Source organism: Calonectris borealis, chromosome 1 (assembly GCF_964195595.1).
Source record: "Calonectris borealis chromosome 1, bCalBor7.hap1.2, whole genome shotgun sequence".
Classification (NCBI taxonomy): domain Eukaryota; kingdom Metazoa; phylum Chordata; class Aves; order Procellariiformes; family Procellariidae; genus Calonectris; species Calonectris borealis.
Window position 1 is genome coordinate 21,242,132 of NC_134312.1, and position 21,552 is coordinate 21,263,683.

Below are 21,552 nucleotides of genomic sequence, written 5' to 3' on the forward strand. Positions count from 1 at the left end.
TTCTGCAGTAATAAAACAATTTGTTCTAGTTTATGTATAGTTCGAACTAGGTGAGTTTGAAGCAGCTTATTGGGAAACATGTTTAAATGGTTACTGGTTAATTATTATCTCAATTTTTTCCCTTACATTTTAACTGTGAATATAACCTTGACCTTTGTAAAGGAGATGTTTAATCTCTCCAAACCAGTAGAGAGGAATAGAGGATGAAGAAACTTTTTTTTTTCTTTTTAAACAAGTGATACAATTTTCACTCAAGGCTTGAGTGTAAATATGGCCTTTGGCTTAAAGCATTGTAGAGCCACATCATACCAGCGGGAGTGCTGGCAGTGACCAAGCTTACCTGCAAATCCCAGTTCTCTGGAAACAAGTGGCTTGGCTCCTCTGAAGGCAGCCTTTACTGTAGCTCCTATGGAACTCTCATGTGGAAAGTTGAAGTGAGGGCATTTTGTAGCCCCCAATTTGGATCTTATTCGTATGGATACTTAATGAGAAAAAGCCATGCTTTTTTTTTTTTTTGTTAAAACTTTTCCTGAGAGCACAAGAACTAGTCACTGTTTTTAAAAGTAAAATTTTATCAGTTAAAGTTGTTCTACTTTATTTGTACCTGCAATTTCCTTTTTTTTGATGGGCTTAGTTCTTAAGACCGCACTGTTTCAGTGTCAGCTTGGCTAAGAATTAATAATTATGTTAGAATTTTTTTTAAAGATAATATGCAGGCTCAAAAGGCCTTAAAATCGAAACACGTAATTCTTAAAAACTTAAATAAAAATGGGAGAGACTGAAAGCACAAAGCTACTATTTTTCGGATGTAAGCCTTGATCCTTCTGTAGGAGTTATGGGAGCATCTCCATCTTCAGTTCAGGCATTGTTGCCTTTGAGAAAAGAATGACTTCAAAAAGGCTGAACGCTTTCATTGAAGTATTGAGGTAAGTTATTGAGTGGGTGGGTTTTGTGTTGGGTTTACTTTATTATTTTTAATATAAATTCTTAGTGATTGCTAAAACTTCCATTTTTTTCCAACCCTTCTCATATTTGTAATGTACAGAAAACTCCCTTATCTTTGCAGTACCCTCTCTCAGACTGTAATAAAGCACAAGCTCTGCTAACAGTGGGAGTTTTCATCAAGCTGAGTTTGTCCTGGAACAATCCCTGCAGCAGCAGACAGTTCCCTAATACATAATGAAATGGTGAACCTGCAACAGTGATATTTATTTTATTTAAACAGTTAATTTCAGTACATTAGCAACTTTAGAAATAAATTCAGTAAGCAGACTTTTTTTTTCCCTCTTAGCTTAAAAAGCATAGATGGTACTACAGATGATACTTTGTGTCATCGTAAGCATCTTCTAGCTTTTGCTTCTTTTAAGAGTAGGCAGGTGTAATAACTAATTACAGACTGCAGCAAGAAATATTTTGTAGCACTAAAGGTAGGAAGAGGAAGAAGTAGAGATCTGTAACAGCCTTTTCAGAGAACTCCAGTCCTGAAGGGTATATAATGGAAAGTATCCATGGAGATCTGTATTATGCTCCGGAAACCTGTGATAATGCTTCCCCCGTGTTGCCCCTTTCCATTTGGCCTCTTTCCCTACCCACCAAGTAAAAGTGAAGTAAACCTGTTTGACTGCAGAATTTGGCCGGTTAGCATTTACTAGGAATTCTCATAGCTTCTCCTTGTTCCCCAAGAGCAGCTTCTGAATTTACAAAGAACCAAAATCTCAATCTAGAACAGTTTAAATTCTAGCATAAGGACGTGATTGATTAAATGTAGATGGAGATAACAAGCTCAAAGTAGATGTTAACAGTTGAGAGAACTGTCCCTTAAAGTAGCATTTTTTTTTTTTCTGCCACTATATAAAGGTGACCATAACAAACAGGGTATCTCCAAACACAGGAAAAATAAACATATAATTAGGAAATAACACTTTCTAATTACAGATTATTTAGATTTTATAAACTAAGCATTTTAGTCTTTCCACAAGTATATTCATCCTTTGCTTTATTCTTAGCGACAAGAAAGAGTGATTCTTTACCTTCTTGGTTTCCTTGCAAAACTGACCCAAAACTGCTTCGTTTCATAAAATGAATATGCCACCAGAAATAATAACCACAGTGATGTCCCCAACTCAGGTATCAACTTGGGTTCCAAGGGCTAGACCTATGCCTAAGCAGTCCCTGCCTTCCCCCCCCAGCCCCCCCTTTTCTGTATGAACCAATTCCTTCTTCCAATTTCTTGATTTAAATTGGCAGCTTTAAAAGAAAAGATGGATTCCATTTCAGACAGCATTTTTACCATACACTTAACATAACTGGACACAAATCAAGCCTTGGTACAGAACCAAGGGCAGTTGCAGCTGAAATAAAGCAGGATAGGTGAAAGACTGCCCGCGATAGTAAGATGTAGAATTTCAGAAGAAACACAGCTGTCCTTGCTATCATAAACAAGGGTCTGAAGTGAACCATCAGAAGTAGTTGTAGTTGCTCATCTTGATCTAAAGGGCTGATATAAAGTAAGTAGTTGCATGCAAAATGGATCAATTATGTTTAGGAATCTCACATATTTAAATAAAAAAGAAAACCTTCACAGAGGTATTGTCATTTAACTTCAGGAATTTTTGCAAACAGCCTTTTAATCTTCTGTGTCATGTTAAGCAGATAGCGATACATTTCATTTAAGACATAGCAGAGACTAATTACGTAACCAGCTAACTGAGAAGGCTGTGGCCAGTCTTGCTGAGTGATAAACTCAGCTTGTGGTTTTGTTCTTTTCTTGCAAATAGAAAGTGAAGGCATTTGTACACGAAAGATAGGAAAGCTCTCGGGGGAGGTGGCGAAGGGGAGTCTGTCAGAATGAGCACAGGTAATAAAGCGAGGAAGGCAGCACTAGACTCCCGTGTGGCTTCTGTTACTTACGAGGAGTGCTCTCGGATGCAAGGGAAACACGCACACGTGCATTGAAATTGATACAGCAAATGAGTGCTTAGATCTTGTACCCCCTTTCAAGTTCCTAAGCATTATGGAAAGAACTGGAAGTAGTCAGGAGGATAGGAATCATCCTAGAACAGTTGTAGTAGGAGAGGCAGCACAATCTCAATCTTGTTCACCCAAATGTGTCTCACCAAGGGGTATGTGAAATGGCCAGGGAGTAAGAAAAAGGGGGGTGATCAGTGTTCCAAAATGTCTCCTGCAGTTACATTGTGTCAAGGTTGTGTTCTGATGGCTGGAATGAAACAGACAGCAAAGGGAAGAACCTAAGACATGTTCTGGCTTTTCTTGGTGTTAACAGATAAATATACTTTATGTTGGATCCAACACCACCATTCTCCAGATCCCCTCACCCCAAATTCAGCTCTTGAGAAGACTCACAGCAAGTACTTAGGGCAGGTGTAAGGTAAATTCCCAGCTCGGAATGCTGTATTACTTAGAGACTTTGGGAACTGGAAGTTGTTCCCTCATCTTTGGTTCTTCTAGTTCTTGATGGGAGAGTGAGCTGTTTAACCCTGTTTTGAAGCTGCTTTCACTTTCAGCATCCAAAAACGTCCTCTATCAGCAAGTTCCACAACTTTTTTCATTCAATTACTTTATTTAATTTTACAACACAGGGTGTCCTAAACCTCATGCTGTTAAGACAGTGATTATTCACCATCTCTGGGTGAAATGACATGGTGACATGTTTCTTTCCAAGTCATTTGTTAGCCTTGCTCTTTACAGGAACAAATGTTGCTTGTAAGAAATTAAGTCAAACTTCAGAAGGCGATGCATGGTGCTACTCAATGTTTGACCTTTGGGGAGTTTAACAAGACATCCTAAAATAAATCTTATTCTACAGCAGGATTATACATGCATTTTATTTACAACTCCATTCTGTGTTTAAATATCATAAATGTAACATAATTTATAGACGGACTGTACTATCTGTCTTTTGCTTTATTCAGGTTAATTCAACCCTTTATTATTTGAATACGCTCACCCTATTTCTGCTTTTATTAAGAAAAGCTATACTCTAAGCTAAGGTTGTTTGTAATCAGTCAAGACAAAAGGAGGTTTTCTTTTATGAACTTCAATAGTCATGAGCAATTTATTACTTTAAAGTCCCTTCAAAAATTCCACCAAGTAAGTTTTCACAGTCTCTCTCTTACTGGCACCACTCATGCAGTAACTTGAGGCCTCACCCTATGTCCCCCAAATGCAGAAGAATTTGTAATACCCCACTTCAAGTTTGTAGACAGGGTGAGAGAATTCCTTAATGCCCTCTTACATCTAAGGGAACTTAAACCTACACTTTCTTCCAAGTAAGTACACTGAATATTAATCTATATTAAAGGAGAAAATAAGCTCTGTGTTTCTTGTGGAGCTAAGGAAAGACAACACAGGCCTTGGAGATGAGAATATTCATTTAAGACAGAGATGGCTTTAGTTTCTATTCCAAGGACTGTTTGGTTACTGAAAGCAGCCTTTGGGGAAAAACTGCAGTAATCTTCATCCCAGTTTGACAGATGCCCCTCCTATTCAGGTGTGGGCTACCGTACCACTCTTGCCCTGTGTCGGGGGGGTCACCCATGCTGTCACAGAAGTCATGCAGCCGCTGGTGCTATGGTGCTGCATGCACTGCATGGATTATGATCTAGCCCTTTGTCTACAAACCCAGCTGTGTTGCAGATCTTAAAATATGCACTTTTCAAGAACCACGTATGCAGAGCAAGATGCAACAGGATGTAAATAAACTTCAGACGCTGTTCAAAACTGCAATCCAGTCTCTCCTTCCTGTCTCCTTGTATGTATTTTACCTTTCTCTACCTCAAAAAATACACTAAACAGGCCAGTTTGAGCTGATGATAGCTTCTATTTTCATCAGCGGTGAGGCTGTGAGCAGTAGTACACATTACTACCGCAGCTGAACATCATCACTGGTTTAAGTCCAACAGGTAGCACCCAGACACCAGAACCAAAGTCTGCGGAAGGACCCAATCAGCTACATGTGTCCCAAATTCAGCTGCCTAATGTCCACATATTCTGTGCCACTTCAGACGCTAGCTTGAGATGCCTAAGTTACAAGCATAATTGCCCTAGGTTTTCTCTGTAGTTAAATAGAAGCAAGTTTCTGCAGAGGGATTCTGCCAACCAGGGATTTGGAAAGCTGGAGTAACTACACACCTAACTTCAGCAGTGCAGACACTTGTCTACGCTTGGGCAGGATAAACTTTAGTTTAGGTTCTTGAGTTGTGGATTACATAAAGTCAATGATTAGGCTTAACATAAGGGCCCACAGCCTTACTCAAAAGTTTTCCTTTGTGTTGTTCCAAATTCTCAGCTATTTGCACATGTACTTCCTTCTGTCTCATGTGAATTGTTTGATGTTCAAATTGGCTCTGGAGGAAGCTGAGTTTTCTTCCAAAGACAAGTCAAATAGATAATACTTGAGTGATTTCAATTTCAAGAGCAGCCAGAGACTGGACCAGCAAGTTCTGCAGGTTGTCTTTGCCAGATCTGCTCAGCGTGAGGAAGCCTGCGCAACAGCAACAGCCACCCACGGGGGAGCAGGCTCCACCCCACCAGATCAGTTCCTCTGATACATAATCTAGAGGATATACAAAGAAAACATATGGGTAAATATAGTTCCTGAATGAAGCACATTTTAAGAGTAAAAAAAAAAAAAAAAACAAACCACTTTATTGAATAAAGAATTTTTTACTCGAGTTTTCAGTCAGCAAGGAATAGTTTTCTGCCCATGATTATTTCGGCAATACTGATTTTTTCACACTAATGGAGGTCCTGTCATATTACAACTGGCCCTAACCAGAATTCTAACTTTTTTTTCCTTAGTCTACCCCTTAACTTGTTCCATTCAGCCATCTAGGCAGACATCCTTAACAAAAACATCTAATAAAGAAGAGATTACAGAGCATGCTATCTTATTCTAGTTTATAGAATGCAACACATGGCACATTAGAGTATTCCTTTCCAAAAGGACTACTTCATAAAAAAAGGAAAACGGCACCTATCTTCTTAAAGTGTATTCAAGTGAATATTTTCATAGGTAAATTTTTGCACTGCAAATTAAGATAGTATCATTGCAGCAGAAGAGGGAAACATTATTTTAAAAATTCTTTTCTCCTGTGAAATCCAAGTTGCTGCTTATTCATGAACTGTTGGAATAAAGATAACCATCCTTTAATACTCAAATCTGTTATGAGACAGTGCTTGTCAAGAGGTCCAACTGCTTTTTAAGCAAATCTTGCACTTTAATTAGTTTGGTAGCCTACAGGGCACAATTAGGTATTGTGATGAAGCTACAATGAATATGGCTTTCCTATGTTGATAACATCATTAAGTTTCACACAGGCAATCTGACAACTGAGGGGGTTACAATCCTGCAGATACATCAAGTAATACATCTTTGCACACATAGATTACATATCAAATTATTGCCATAGCACAAACCTGTTCCATTATGTATCTTATATAGGACAATTAGGACATACCTGCGCTACATTATGAAACAGACAGCTACCCAAACCAAGTAGACGGGTTTTACTTAATACCACTAAACTTGTAGGTAGCCTCTCTCAAACATATCTAACAATACAACTCAGTATTCGAGTATATACTGACTAGGAATGCATTGTAATATTTATGTAAGAAACAGGACGGAGCTAAATACCAATTGGTTCAAAGATCTTCTGTGCCTTTCCACAGAAGCTGAATTGCAGTGCTGGAATGACAATTTGCTGCTGTCTTAGATTATTCAGTCATCAGCAAAATTACATCAAAAGACTTACTTAAAATTCACAGTCAAGATGATAGAGGAAGTTTTTCCAACAGTACTAATTTTGGTTTCAAGTTTAAAGTAAAAGGAGGTAGCACAGTAAGGTTCAACCCAATTTTACTGATGCCAGGTATATTTGCCAGTGGCCTGTGGGTTGTCTTGTAATGTGATATTTGAAGAGGGTTTGTTTCCATCAGTATGTGTGTGTAAGAAAACATCAACTGGTCTCCTGGTTTAACATCTTCTCTTTTGTCATACCTGTAAAGAATAAAGAAGGCTTATTTACATTCCTCTCTTTACCTATTAAACATCTCCATTATCGCAAGGGCATGTAGCATCCAAGATGAAACACCAAAGGAACTGCAACATTCTCAGTTATATCTCTTGATAAAATTAACTAGCACTGGAGGAGGAAATAGTATTTTTGAAGAGTTTAGGGAGCCAGTCGTTCCACGCAAGTCTTTCTGCTGCTATTGTGATATAAATCAAGACTGCTAGAAAATTTCTCACTAGTCCTCTATTTGAATTCTGTGGAGAAAGGACACCAAAGCTTAAGACTGTAGAAAACTGGACTTTAAGTAAAACTTAAAAATAAGTTTTACTCTACAAGAATTGCAGTTTGGATAAGTGTGGGGTTTTTGTTTGGTTTTGTTTGTTTTTGTTTTGTTTTTTTTTTTTAATTAAAAAAAAAAGTTATGAGGCACTTCAGCAGAAACCTTTCTCTTCTGGTAGTCACACATTAAAGTAGGAGCCTCAGAGAATAGCAGGGAGAAGACTTCCTTGAACACTGTAGGAAAGAAAGAACAGCCTGGCAATTATACTATTAACTTGGCACTTGTTATTTCTTGGTTCAGTTCCCTGATTTACTACGTGTTTGGGCAGGTCACTTTGGGTCAGCTTTTATAAACCTGTTTAGGTACCTAAATATATATAAATTATACAAAAAAAAAAGGTACTTAGAGAGTTCTAAAACTATTTAACATGTACAGTTACAGTTATTTCTTAAAAGAAGTTATATTCAATCTAGCCATAGAGGGAATTTACAGGATGAGAAAACAAGTGACTTAAGCATTTGGCAGGGATGTGAAAGGTGTAGGTTCAGCCACTCTCCATCTGATCTAAGCCCAGAACTGAAGTTCGTTATCTCACAGAGCTGTATGAACCTCTCTAATTTTCTAGAAATTGAGGTAGATCTCCCTCACTGTCTCATGAAGATGCTGTCCTACTTCACAATAGTTATTTATTCATTCACTGAAGAGAGTCAGGTGGAATCTATAGCCCAAGGGTTAGGATGCTTATATTGGACATGGCAGTCTGATCAAGTCCTCAATCCAACAATTTCAAAGAGGAAGAATAAGGTAAGTCCACCACAGAACACTCCATAGACCACTGTTAAGTGTGCTTCCAAAAGCGGGAGACCTGGATTCAAATCTTTGTTCTATATGCCCGAAAAACGTTCTACACTAGTGCTGGGTAACAGTCCAGAAGACAGAGGTTAAGATGGCGGTTACTCGCCTTTAGTTTATGACAAGACAGTCTTAGGCATCTAACTATAAAAGAGTGTCCATGCTCTGTAACCCAAGCGAAGAGCAGTGGCCAGTTCTTCACCCTTTCTGTTGCCCTCTTCTGTGAACTGTTTTCTACCAGCTTTTGGAACTCCTATTCTTAGGCACCTGATTCCTCCCATGCATTTCACAAGCAACTTACTCAAGGCTGTGGCTTTTCTTACAGGCGTGGACACTGGTAGGGAAGTGGTGCAATCCCAACCCTACATACTCTTAAATGCACCTAGGAGTAAATCCAGGCTGCATCTTTCACCACGTGCGTCTCTGCAGGACTGGTCTCTCATCTGCCTGAATTCTCTGTGAAAAACTGCAAACAATCTTGATTTATATTTTTACAACATTCCCTGACACAGCAGTCATTAAGATATTTAAAGCAAGTACTCTACAGCAAACTTGAGGATTTGTATGGATTGTTAACTAAAATTTTGGCAAGCCAGAACAGACCCCAGGCTGACAGAATCCAGAGATGTCAATAAATACACTATACAATGCAGAATTAGACTTTGCACACTGGACAAGTGCTTTCTTCTTCTAAAAAAAAAATGCACGCTAATTTCATCTGCTATTTCCAAAAAGATCACAATACCACTTAGGATGGTACATGCGTCCAAACTGGCAGAAGAAATGGCATACTTTGTAACAACTTTACCAACTAATAAGTTTGCATTTTCTTCATCAGCAAATAAAATGCCTTTCATCTGGCTGCAAGCATTTCTGAATTTTATTATTTTTAAATACTTTAAGCTTACACAGCATATTTATTCCTAGTTCAAAGAGACTGCACTAATTGAAGACAAGATTGTAACACCTGTTCTGGGTAAGAATCTGCATCAAGCTTCTTTCAATCACCCTTTGAAGAAAAATAATGGATCACTTGCATTTTTCTCGAGGCAAATAGATCTAATCTGAGCACGCCACTGAAAGCTGTTAACTTTAAGACACTTTTATTTATGGATTGTAGTTATCCTGATGAATCATCAGCCTTCAGAGCCACTCCATCCATAAATCTGTTTTCACCTGATGTACACAGTCTATGAAGATGGTAAATTAGTTTTCACCCATCTAAAAGGCTGTCACTTCTTTGGATAAAGAGAAAATGGGACAGCTGGTGCCACTAAACTTTGCACTATTGTGCTGTCAGACAAAGTGGTAGTCCTGTGTATGATGCTCAGTTGTGGATTTTGCCTGATTTTTTTTCATCTGAAACTTTATGATGAATCAGCCTTTCCTTGAGGCTTTTTTAAGATGAGTAAAGATAAAGGTGAGAGAGACAAACTGCTCTGTAGCTGCAACACTATGAAACATCCATCAGTGACAGGGGTATTATTCATTCACCTTCCAATCCCACTATACTACAGCCTTGCAAGCCCAAAACAATCCAAAACCCACCACCTCAAAAAGCTCATTGAAATTAAGCATTGTATTTAGAGAGTAGAGTTGTATTTAGAGTAGTGTGCGTACTTTAGTATACTCAAAAAACAAAGATTGGAACTATCTTTATTTTAGCTATCATGCGTGTTTTATCACTTGTAGTCTAATAGTTTAATGCCTCCTCCTGACTGTTCATGGCTTAAGACTTTCTCTAGATTGAACATGCAAAAAACAATTTGAAATAAACACTGGATTGGTATCTGTGAAGGCAATTCAGCTTTAAACTGTCCATACCATCACAATATTATGAGACAGCACAGAAATAAGACAAGGCATAGCAAGCTCTATGATTTTTATAATTCCCACAGAAACACACTTCTCCCTTCTTCCTCTTTACTTCCAAAATACTTTTATCTCTAAACATACCAATAATTAATTATGTTTGTTCATCTGATCCTGAATACTATAACTGAGGAAAAAGAACTCCATGCTCAGAATACTTCTTAAACCAAAATCCGCTTGTATTGCTTTTGTTTTGTGCAAGTAGGAAGTGAAGCTTTGTGTCACTTTCTGCTGATCATTTTCATTAAGATGTCATTTTAAATTAGAAATCTACACTTCAGCTGAAGAAGTAGCCTAACAATCAGAAAGGTGCCTTTTTTTTTGGTCTGTATCCTGAAAAGCAAACAATGCCATCCCACAAATGTCTCCTACTATTCATTTCAATATTCTGATTCTTAAAACTGTTTGTACATCACTGCTGGTCACGGGTAAGCACTCAACTGCTTTCTCTCAGAGCCAATGAATGTGACGATAGTCCACAACAGCAGCTTCAATGCCATCTATGTGAAGGATGTTCCACATAAAAATAGTCTTCGAATATTAATACGCAGGTAAGCCTCACATTGCTACACATCATTCAAAAACAAACAAAACGAGAAGACACCCCCACAGTTACACTGTTCTGCCAAGAGCAGAACAGTGTTCATCTACAGCTGTGTTTTACAACATCTAGTGAGATATCAAACATAGCTGCGTTAAAGATACTGGTGTTTCAGTAAGCAAACAATTTTTTGCACTGTTTCTGATGTCTTTAAAAGATTCTACGCTATTTAGGCAAACCAGAACCAACCAAAACAATTAAAAAACACTGCAGTGCTCTATTTCTGAAATGGCAGCACTGCACCCATCAAAATTCTCTGAAGATTCACATTGTACTTGACCTGGCTTAATAAATATGCTGTACCAGAAACTGTATCTGTGATGCTTGCCCCTGTGCATATACAAAAAAGGAAAAAGCAGGCTCCTGTCTTCAGATCAAAATACCTTGTTCATAACATACCTCCAATCTGAATTGATTTCTAGAAACCGAGAAACTCCTGTTTGTGCTGCAGCCACATCAATATGAACAGAGACATCTACAAAAACAAAGAAAACAAAATACAATTTCAAAATTCTTCCAAAAACACTCTGATTAATAAATTAACAAAATAGTAACAGAAAAGATGCATGTAAATAGTGTGAAGAAGTAATATCCAACACATGTGAAGATATACTAGCAGAAAAAAATTGCAACGGAAATTAGGCGAACATATCTCAAGCCAGCTTTACATACCTGCTGTTGAAGGTACCAACTCATGCAACTTCTGAATTGCCACTCCTCCAGGATAATTGAAATGTGAAACATATAAAGATGTCCCTGAATAAGCAGCATTAACTAGAAGATGCATTATAACAAAGAAAGATCCAAGTTTGTACAGCCAGGATTTCCGGTAGTTATTCAGACTGTTGAGGGGGGAAAAAAAGAGTAAGAATAAACTGTTATTTTTCTTTCATACTGGTCACTGACTATTGTGACAGAACTTTTATGAAAACTCCACTGCTAAAGATTAATGCAAACTTTATTACAATCGTGTATGCAATGCATTTATTATCCATTTCTGAAAGACTAGCTTCTAGTGGCATTTAAATTAGAATATTCTCATTAATAAAGCTACTAAAAGCTAATCAATAAAGCTAAGTATTTAAAACCTTTAGCTATGAATGTATTCTCTTTCAAAGAAGTTCAGAGTTTAACTTCAATTTGTTTACTCAATATACCCAAGTTTAACTATTTAATACAAACTCCATGTTTCATGAGCCCCACCTGTATATTAAACTACTCCTAAGGTAAGTTACGTTAACAACACCGTAGTACACTGGAATGTGTCTTTTTCTCCGGTGGATAAAATAAACTGAATTGTAACAGCATAACAGTAAAATCAGGGCTCTATTCTCCACTTTGCCCCAGACTTGTCAAATGGTCCTGCCAAATCATTCAACTTTTCTTTGTCTCCATTTCCCTCATTAGTCGAATGGTTACAATGATCCAGATCTCCTTTCTAAAGCATATGAAGATCTCAAGATGATCCAGATTCCAAGATGGAAAGAAGTACATAAAAATAATAGTTTTGCTTTTCTTTTGCATTTTCAGAGAAAAAGATATAAACAGAATTTTGAACTTACATTCGTGAGCACATTTTAGCAGCCACTATGTTGAACACAGGGAAAGTATATATGATAAAACGCAGCTCTTTGTGTGGGAGAAATGAATACAAGAAAATAAAGCCCAGTGCTGGCAAAAGTAATATCCGAGTTCTCTTTTCTGCTACACCTAAAGGTACAAATATAATGCTGCATCCCAAAGCACGAGGCAGGGCTGAATAGAAATACCACAAGAAGGGGGAGGTCTTCAAGGTGAAAAGGAGAGTTAAGGATGCTTTCACTGCTGACAAGTAAAGTAACTATTCTTTACAGTAGTACACGCAAATTTTGCAAATATGCAGTATACTTTTTGTATATCACATTCTTCCAGGCATTTGGTTTTCTGCCCCACCCTTTGAGAAATAAAAGCAGTTGCCTAATTACATTCACATCACCAAACAGAGGCACACCAAGTGGTGCTAATGATGGGCAACATGAAAAACCAAGGGGAAGAAACCTGGCGTTACATCGGTAGAACACAAAGAAGCAAGAAGGAACAGTCAGCAGAGGAAAGTTAAAATTTACGTAAAGATCTAAGAAACAGACATTGTCTCATAAGCTTCAAATAATGAAATACTACATGAAAAGTAGAATTTTACACCATAACTGAGTCTCAGGAATCAAGTCTTTGCTTTGGCTGGTAGTGTTCAATAGATTTTTTTTCCTGGACGTTTCAAAGGATACTCCCCAGTTGGAACTTTTGTTCAAAATTGTGTTATACCAGAGCACTTTCCCCTCAGGCCACACAAGTTGCCTCCAGAACAGAGAATCCACAGCAACTGTCAGCCCTAAAAGAATTAAAGAAATACAAATCTGTGTGAATTAAAAACTAGGGAAAAGCAAACTAGCACATCCGAATTGCACATTTACTGATGAGATCAACATAAACTGGAACATGCATCGTAAGCCTCACCCAAAGCCACAGAGGTTGAATCTGTCTTGCAGTGGAAATGCAGGGAGGGAGGCACTTCTTAATAGAAGTCTTAATAGAAGCACGTTAGATAGGAATCTGATTGGGATTCATCCTACTCAAACCCCAGGTGTGAAAAGCAGTGGTTTAATTAAAGTTTGTTTTAAAAGAATATTAGAGCATTAAATTTAATGAATGGTAAGAAACCCAGGTTAACTTCAAATGGTACTGAATGGATTTTTATTGTAAAGCTGATAAGTTAAGAAAAACAATCTCCAGAGGTTTACTACTATTTATTAGGTGGGAGGGAAGAAGGAGGATAAGGGATGAAAAGCAAAAAGACAGAAGAGCAGCAAATCCATCAGCCCCATCTCCTCCACTCAGCTCTGTGAAAACTGCTCTGGTATTTAGGAAGTTTGCCCAGAGAGGGAATGGGAGACCAGTGACTAATTCCTGTTGGACCTCCAAACTCTTATGCTGTGAGGTGCCTCCAAATGCACATGGCATGATCTTTTATTGTTTCTACTGTCCACGCTGTGGAAGGGACAGCACGCTACCAGAGGTCATCACCAGGCATCTGACAACAGCATTTTTAGTTTGGTAGGCTGGCAGGGAAGCTTAGAGTATTCATATGCATATGCATGAGCCTTCCATGGATGGGTAGAGACAAGGAGATTTTTCAACCTCTCTAGCATGGATAATCACTTAAGCTATTAAAATTAATGTAATAAAGAAACAGAGCTGAACTGTGACTCTCCCCACAACCCTCTTCCTCAGTATCCCTGTCTGTCACACTGTTGTATTTTATCCTGGGATTCAGCTTATTGTCATGGCAATAGATAATACAGCTGATTATGCACATGTAGCTACAGCCAGGTAGTAGTTATACTAACGTCAACTTGCACGTCTAAGCCTTTTTAAAACCAGGACATTATACCGTAAGCATCTAAAGGCAGGGGTCGCAGTATCTTTCTACTTCTCTGTGCACACCTATTTCCTCACACAGAAATTTTCAAAGAAATAAATACCCTTGTCGTATTACCAGCAAATGGAATCAGGCAAAAAAAAAAAAAAGCAAGCCTTAAGGGCCAGATCACCAGAGAAGTCAGTCAAATCTCTAGACTTCTGTTGAATTTACTATGTGGCATTTGTTTTTTCCAAGCAAACACTTACCCAACCAAAAAATCCCAGCAGGAACAGCATGGGAAAGCACCTTGAAAATGGAGACTCTTTTAGTTAATAACGTCACCAGGAGCATGAGGCCTAAGAATATGCAGAGCTCTGATCTGAAGACTATAATTGCCAAAGCTGAGAACCAAATGAATGGCCTTTGCTTTTGCTGTATCCAAAACGTCAATGCCAGGAGCACTGCAAAAATAAATAAAGCACACCATCTGACACACTGAACTATTCGTTTTCTAAAGGGCAACACTTTTCTCAATGCTAGCGTCTTGTTCCTCTAACTTCCCACCAATCCCCTCTTGGTCTTCCTACCATTTCTAGTCCAGAAATTCTTTCTCTGTTAGAGAAACGTAATTTGGAAAAACACACAAAACTTTCTACTGTTGATGCTTAAGTAATTAGGAAAAGTATAACCACAGAAGGAACACATGGGAACACTTCCTAGACAGTATATTTAATAGCTTTTGGAAAAACAAAAAAAACCCCAAACCTTAAGGGAGTAATAAAAGCCTTTCAAACTAAGATTCATAATTATTATTGCTCAGTATCAGCTGAAGAGTTAGTTTATTCCCTTGGCTGAGTATATCCTGTATTCATGAAAACAACACCCCATTTCAAATATGAAAAAGAGACTACAGACTACCACTCAGGGAGAAGGAACTATGAATCCATTTGCATGGTTAGCTGGAGACACACCAAACCTCTACAGACGAAGTTGCCTCTACTTTTTCACCGTTTAAATCACACGATAACACTGACTAACATAGTAAAGTGGTCTCGATCCTAAGGAAAATGTGTGAAATATTAATAGTACAAAACCATGAAGCAACTTGTATTTTTTAATACCTGCAGAAAATATCTGGGAAGTTTATTACTACACAGTGTTTATTTGACAATTCAACTGCTTTTTGTTTTGTTTTTCAGTTCTGATCTACACATGTTCTTACACCAACCTCATGATTTTATTAGTTGAACAACTTGCACTGAAGCATTAAATGACTCAGCTAATATCTGTCACGTGGTTAATCTTCCCTCTCATCATCTCTGGGGAAAAACTGTACGTGTAGAGTAAGGTTTTGACTTTGATTTTCTTTTGCCTTTACTTTTAGTGTACGAACTGCTACATTTGTACATGTAGCAGTTCCAGAAGAGGAAGGTGGAGAAGTTGCGGTGGGAGTTTGTCCACAGTCTCATGAGAAAGCTGTTTCCTGTGTAGCCTAAGTTCACCGATTTTTTTTGAACTGCGGGTGTACCTACTGCCTTTTCAATAGCTCTGTGTTTCATGCATCAGATACGTGTACTCAAACTTGTAGTTAATCAAAGCCATCTGTCAAACTCCACGTATGCTCGGATTCAATAAAACTTCATTCAACAGTCATTGTAAGCATATGCGGTAAAAAAAAAAAAGAAAGAAATCACAACTGCTTAAGTTTTCTAGTCTTGTTATCACACAATTGAATCAAGCACGTATATTAATTTGGTCTGACCACACATTTTCTGTGCTTTAACTATTGATACATTTGAGAAAAATTTTTATATTTTAAAATTATTCCTATGCAAATACTTACCAAAAGGAAGTGCAAACACATTAGGGAGGGTTCGTGTACAGTAAAACATCAAATGAAACTGAGTAACAGTGATGAGACAGAATACTGTTGATGTAGTTGCTCCGAACTGCTTTCTAACTTCTTTCTGCAATTTCCATAACGTGTAAATCACACTGAGCCCCAAGCTTCCTCGGACTATTAGAATAAAAATGCGAAATAAGAGTAATATCACACAGATCACTGACGAACAACCATGTTACATAACGTAATGGGAAGAAGTTACGAAGAATAATACTGAAGACGTCACAGTATAACCCACTTCAAAGAAAAAAAAACCCAAAACTTCCCCATTAGTTTATCTATTTTAATCCACCTTTAACTTGTCTGATACTTTTGCACAAAGGTCAGTGCTTCTATGCCCAAGTTAAACAATATTTTCTGAAGCGTACACAGAAGTACACATAGGAGCATATTCTCTGAAGACACTTGCTTTTTCTACACTGTCTGACATTTGTTAGCAGACTTTCTCTGTGCTGTTAGTTACACCAAAGAGGGGGTGGAATTGCCACGCTGGCTCTAAGTACCTACAGTTTGCAAAATCCCTCATTAGGGAAAAGAGTATCCTATTTTACCACTGATCCAAACACTGAATGTTACAACAATGTCACCCATTAGTCCACTAGTAAAAACATCTCTGTTCTGACGATTTAAAGTTCTCATACCTATCAGTTGGGAGTAAAACTTGGACATTCTTAGCACAGAAAGTACATATATAGCTGGGCTGGAAAGAGCAGCAATAAAAATTGGTCCAAGGAACGTTCTTGGGACAACTCCAGGAAATTCGTGATGGTCATACTGCAAAAAGAGAAAATTAAGTAAGATAGGCAAATCAGAAACAAAGGAAAACTGGGATAAATCATATTCACATTGCATTTATCCTACTCATATAGCAGGGAATTGCAATCTTTAACAGTGTACAAGAAAGAACACCTTCTTTCCAATTTACCTTATCCAAGTCCAGTTGGTGGTACACCACATCATGGATAGCTTGTAGGTTAAAGCTTTCCTCCACTTTTGTAAAAGGACAGACAGTTAAATGAACAAAGGCCACAACAATAATCAGCAGCAGCAACGGAAATGACCGCCCACTCGAGCTCCTCTTCTGAGCCATACTGGGTTTGAAATTCACATATATTCTACTGTTATTAAAAAGAAAATTAAAAGAAAATACATTAATAACATGGTATGAAGTGTACAAACAGAAAAAGAGAGATTGATAAAGCAAGGAAAACATGCTACAGTACTGTAAAAGTTTAAACAAAGACTAATAAATTAAATAATCCATCCAATTTTTTTTGTATACATTCAATGAATTGAGTAGCTAGGCAAAAACGTATTCAGGCAGCATTTCAGGATTTATGCCACCCTCTGTAAATGTGAAGGTTTTAGTTTTCACCTAAAAAAAAATCAGACAACATAGACCCTACTTAACAAAATATTTCCCTTTGCATCCCACACTGCCACCACTGCGGAGAGTGCCACCTCATTATGTCTGCGTTTTGTGGGAGAGACAGCTTTGTAATTTACTCTCACTTTAATGTCACACTGGATTCACACATGATCTTTAGAACATACTCTCTCGTTTGTCTAGGACTCCGAAACTAGTGGGAGAGGAACCACGAGGATGAGAAATTGCTCGAACAGAGTACTTTGATCTTTTGAGTTTGCCAGCTGGCCAGCGGCAAGCGAAGGACAAATCCCCTTCGGCACCCACACCACGTGTCATTATGGCGTGAGATGGTCTGAACCCCGTCCTTCGCACTGCCACCCAGAAATGAAGGCCATCTCTCCCTAGCGCTTAGTTTCACAAGACCGTGCTGAGCCATTCTTATGGTAGTACTTATGATGTATTTTATCATGATGATAAAATCATGTGTCCAGGCGATGCCAGAGCAAATAAAGCAAAGGTATTGTCATGGGTAAACAGCTCATCTTTTCTAGATTCAGATTATAAACCAGTTAAAAAAAAAAAAGTTATTTTCCATGAGCATTTCCAGCAAAAACATGGTAATCTATTTCATGTTCTTTTAATTTAAGCTTCCCACTTTTTGTACGTTTACAATTTAATAAAAGACAAGATATTTTGGTTATTGTTACTCTTGTTCTGTCTCACAGAAACAAAACTTTAAAAGTAGCACCTTTAAGGTACAACTGGGGTTTTGGTTAGAGATGTTTTCTCCCGTGTTTTGGTCTAAATATCTCCATCAAACAGATGTAAGATAGTTGGCAGATTTGCTAGGATCACTTAGCAACTGCCTCCTAGAGTTACCTTCTCCTGAATTTATGTTTGTCCTGCTCATTAGTAAAAATAAATAAAAAGAGTGAGCTAATGTTCCTTATCTTCACAGCTAACACCAATAAATCCCAAAATGTGTGTACTCCCTGTAAACTCATGTATCTGCATATTATTTTATATATCTCACTGACTGCATCTCTTTTTCTCCTGATTGCTGCTGTAACAGCAGCTCTAACCCTGGGCTCAAAGACAGAGAGTTCTGTTGCAGGTCCTTACGATTTTTGGCTTGTTTTGCAATGTTAAGAGCCTAAATAAACACAACATCCCAGGAAGTGTGAAGAAGTCTTTTTAACTGTTGCTAGTATTACTTCTCCACAAGGATGGATAAAAATGGGTTATGTTACGACAGAATCCTTTTTCCACAGCAGTAGTAAAAGAGGTATGGGACTGCCATCAGGAGCACTTCAAGAAGTGTTTGGCAGGAATTAAGCCTCCACACAGGACAATTCATCTTGTACAAATTCCTGTCTCTAGAAAGCTCTCTTGCTGAATTCTTCCAATAGAGGCATCTCGCATTTCTGGCCAAACTTACCCGAGAGAAAAATGGACACTGAAGGGTCAATCCACCGCTGCATATAGCAACACAGGCATTTGAGTAGCTTGTGTGTCATGTGAAGCAGCACGTGATACACCAGCAAGGTAGGTACTCCTCACTCCCAACTCACAGCTTCTTACGTTTCAGATATTTTAGGACACAATGAATCTTTGTAAAAGGACCCAAGTGCCAAGAAGCTCTATTTTTTCCTTCTTAACTATGTCAGCTGTGTAATAAAAAGATGTTACCTTCACCTATAAATATTGCATTCATTATACTGACTACTCTACAATATAGCCTGCTCCTGATATCTTTAGCTGATCACCATGTAAATAATCAGTCCCCAACTTCCTAAATCATCAGAATGACAGTGAAACTACATATCCCACACACAGTTTATCACAAGGCTTTTTTTTATCTTGTTGACTCCAATCCTTTTGTATGCCTGAAGAAAGTAAGCTTGCCAGCATACTCATACATTTTGAAGATAATTATATGTATTATACGTTCTGAGATTCCCTGAAGGGAAACATGCTAGAAGATAAAAAACCAAAGCATGAAGACAACACCTAGGTTTCTGAGATAAAGCCTAATATATTTAGTTGTCTTGTCAAGACTCAAGATAACTTGCTCTGTCGAAAATTGATGCTGACAAACCTCAAAATTCAAGTGGAATTTATCAAGACAGGTAGACAATGAATTTGATGTTTAAAATAAATTTGCTATATAAAGCCAAAATACGTGCAATTACAGCTTTTATTTTTAAATGCCAAAACACAGAAACAAATTTTCACTTAACAAAAATGTTTTAACAATGAAGGTTAGAGGAATATTGTAAGTGAATACAAATAGTTTTATCCATCATTAACATTCTAACAACTTTAGAAGAATCTTCCTCAGACCTGTGTACAACACAGCCACATTGACTCCCCCCCGGATGTATACATCAAGACTGAATCATAGAAGAGCGGAGATTTCCAACACAAAGAATTCACTCCTTCCTGGGATTAAACTGGGTGAAAATAATTGTTTTCTTACATTAAAAAAAGGCTGAAGCACTTTTATCAAAAATGGTTTATTCTTTTTCTATATTTTTTCTGTGGAAGTGTCATTAGTTCCAATAATGGACTTTTTACTCTTCCCATGAAAAATCTACAATATTTAGCTCACTTATGCTTTTCAGGCACTCTTCAGTATAAATATGTCGTCATATTTATACGTTTGGCAGCCAAACTGCATGTTGAACCTGTCTACAGAGGCTGCATTTCACTCCCTCACACGCTCCTTATGGAGGCATCTAAGCAGTACCACCAAGAGCATCCCACCATAAGGTCCTCCCTCTTTGGCTTGATCTAGCTTTGGTAAAACCTATGTTGTATTATCTTCAATTTTCATGGTTTTTTACTATGCTTTAATAGCTCTTCCAACTTCACTTTAAAGGTAACTTCTGAATGAGTTCAGATTTAAACCTTGCAGTGGCTGGGATTGCTTTTTCTTCTTTTCTAAGGAGGAACACGACAGTGGTGCTATGCTTATATACATTTCCTCATGAGTTTGGGGACTGGCTAAAAAAAAAAAAATTAAGACAAAGAAGAGAAGGGAAAGTTGAGGCAGGAAATGAAGTCTGGGACAGCACCAGATACGAAGGTACGACGAAGCTGTGCAGAAAATGTCACTCTTCGGACTGAGGAAGAAACACACAGAACGCTCTCGACTAAAAAACACAACCCCAAAACAGCCCACCCCTCCCCCCCGGCTGGCCTGCCAGTCACCCCGTCACCCGACCGCCACCCCAGCGCCCCGTCACCCCACAGCGCGGGTCCGATCCCCCTCTAGCGGCCCGCCCCGCGGAGCGCAGCTCCCCGCGCAGGCAGCGCAAAGCCTGGCGAGGGACGCGCGCGGTTGGACGCGCCGAGCCCCAGGCCGGACGCGGGCCGCGCTACGACCACCCGCGCGTCACGGCGTGCTCCGACCCGCGCGCGCTCGGGGCGCATCCACCGTCGCGCCCTGCAGGCCGCCCCCGCGCGGCCCCGGGGTGCCGCAGGACGAGCCCGTCGCTTCGGAAGCCGTCCCCGCGGTCGCACGGGACCCCCGCGGCAGAGGCAGGCAGGCAGCCCGCCCGCCCGCTGACGGGCGCCGCGCACACCCCCTCAGAACGCGGCTGCCCGGCCCGGCCCTGCCCCGCTCCCTCCCGCCACGCCACAGCCACCGCGCCCGGGAGGCGGAGAGCGAGCCTGCCTGCCTGCCTGCCTGCCTGCCCCCCGCGCCCCTGTAGCCGCAGCCCGGCGCCTCCGCGGGGGACGGGGCTCCCAGGGACGCCCTCTGGCCCGGTTGCAGCCGGGCTGCGGCGAACGAGCGGGCCGCTGGCGGCCTCCCCGCCCCCCTCGCACGCGCGCACACGCACACACTCACACTCACACAACCGTTACCCTCCGGCACGGGCGCAGCGCCCTCGGCCCGGCCGCACTCACCGCCCGGGCGTCCACGTGGCCGCCCCGCAGAGGGCGCCGGCAGGAGGGGGCCGGCGGCGGGAGGCGGGGGGGGGGAGAAAAGGGGAGAGGGAGACAGCCCCGTGCCCACGTGACCGCCTCCCCGGCCAGCCATATTATGTGAGGGCAGAGCACGCCCCCGGCAGCAAAAGGGCTCCGAGGCGGCTGCCAAACACAAATGGCGGATGGATCTGAAGCCCCTGCGGAGCTCGTGCCTGCCCGTTCTCATGATGGCGGCGGCGCGCGAGGCCGATGGGCATTGCTTCCTCAGACAGCTCTCTGCCACGCCCCCCGCTCAGCTCGCTGGGCAC

General features: G+C 39.8%; 1 protein-coding gene across 6 annotated transcripts; it reads right to left on the bottom strand.

Moving 5' to 3' along the window:
- Positions 1-997: 997 nt before the first annotated feature.
- Positions 998-21,480, bottom strand: ALG12 (ALG12 alpha-1,6-mannosyltransferase). 6 transcript variants are annotated; one of them, XM_075146340.1, is made up of 10 exons: positions 16,868-20,526; positions 16,584-16,716; positions 15,883-16,056; positions 14,306-14,500; positions 12,907-13,010; positions 12,205-12,428; positions 11,315-11,484; positions 11,042-11,117; positions 6,777-7,021; positions 998-5,575 (listed from the first exon to the last, which is right to left on the bottom strand). In XM_075146340.1, exons 1-9 carry the CDS (start codon positions 17,153-17,155, stop codon positions 6,790-6,792), a joined length of 1,596 nt encoding a protein of 531 aa, XP_075002441.1. In that variant the 5' UTR covers positions 17,156-20,526; the 3' UTR covers positions 998-5,575; positions 6,777-6,789. The 6 variants fall into 6 exon arrangements, with proteins under 6 accessions (XP_075002441.1, XP_075002450.1, XP_075002459.1 ...); XM_075146349.1 differs by lacking the exon at positions 998-5,575 and adding an exon at positions 21,224-21,479 and having other exon boundaries at positions 5,647-7,021; positions 16,868-17,057; XM_075146358.1 differs by lacking the exon at positions 998-5,575 and adding an exon at positions 21,182-21,258 and having other exon boundaries at positions 5,647-7,021; positions 16,868-17,057.
- Positions 21,481-21,552: the final 72 nt, after the last annotated feature.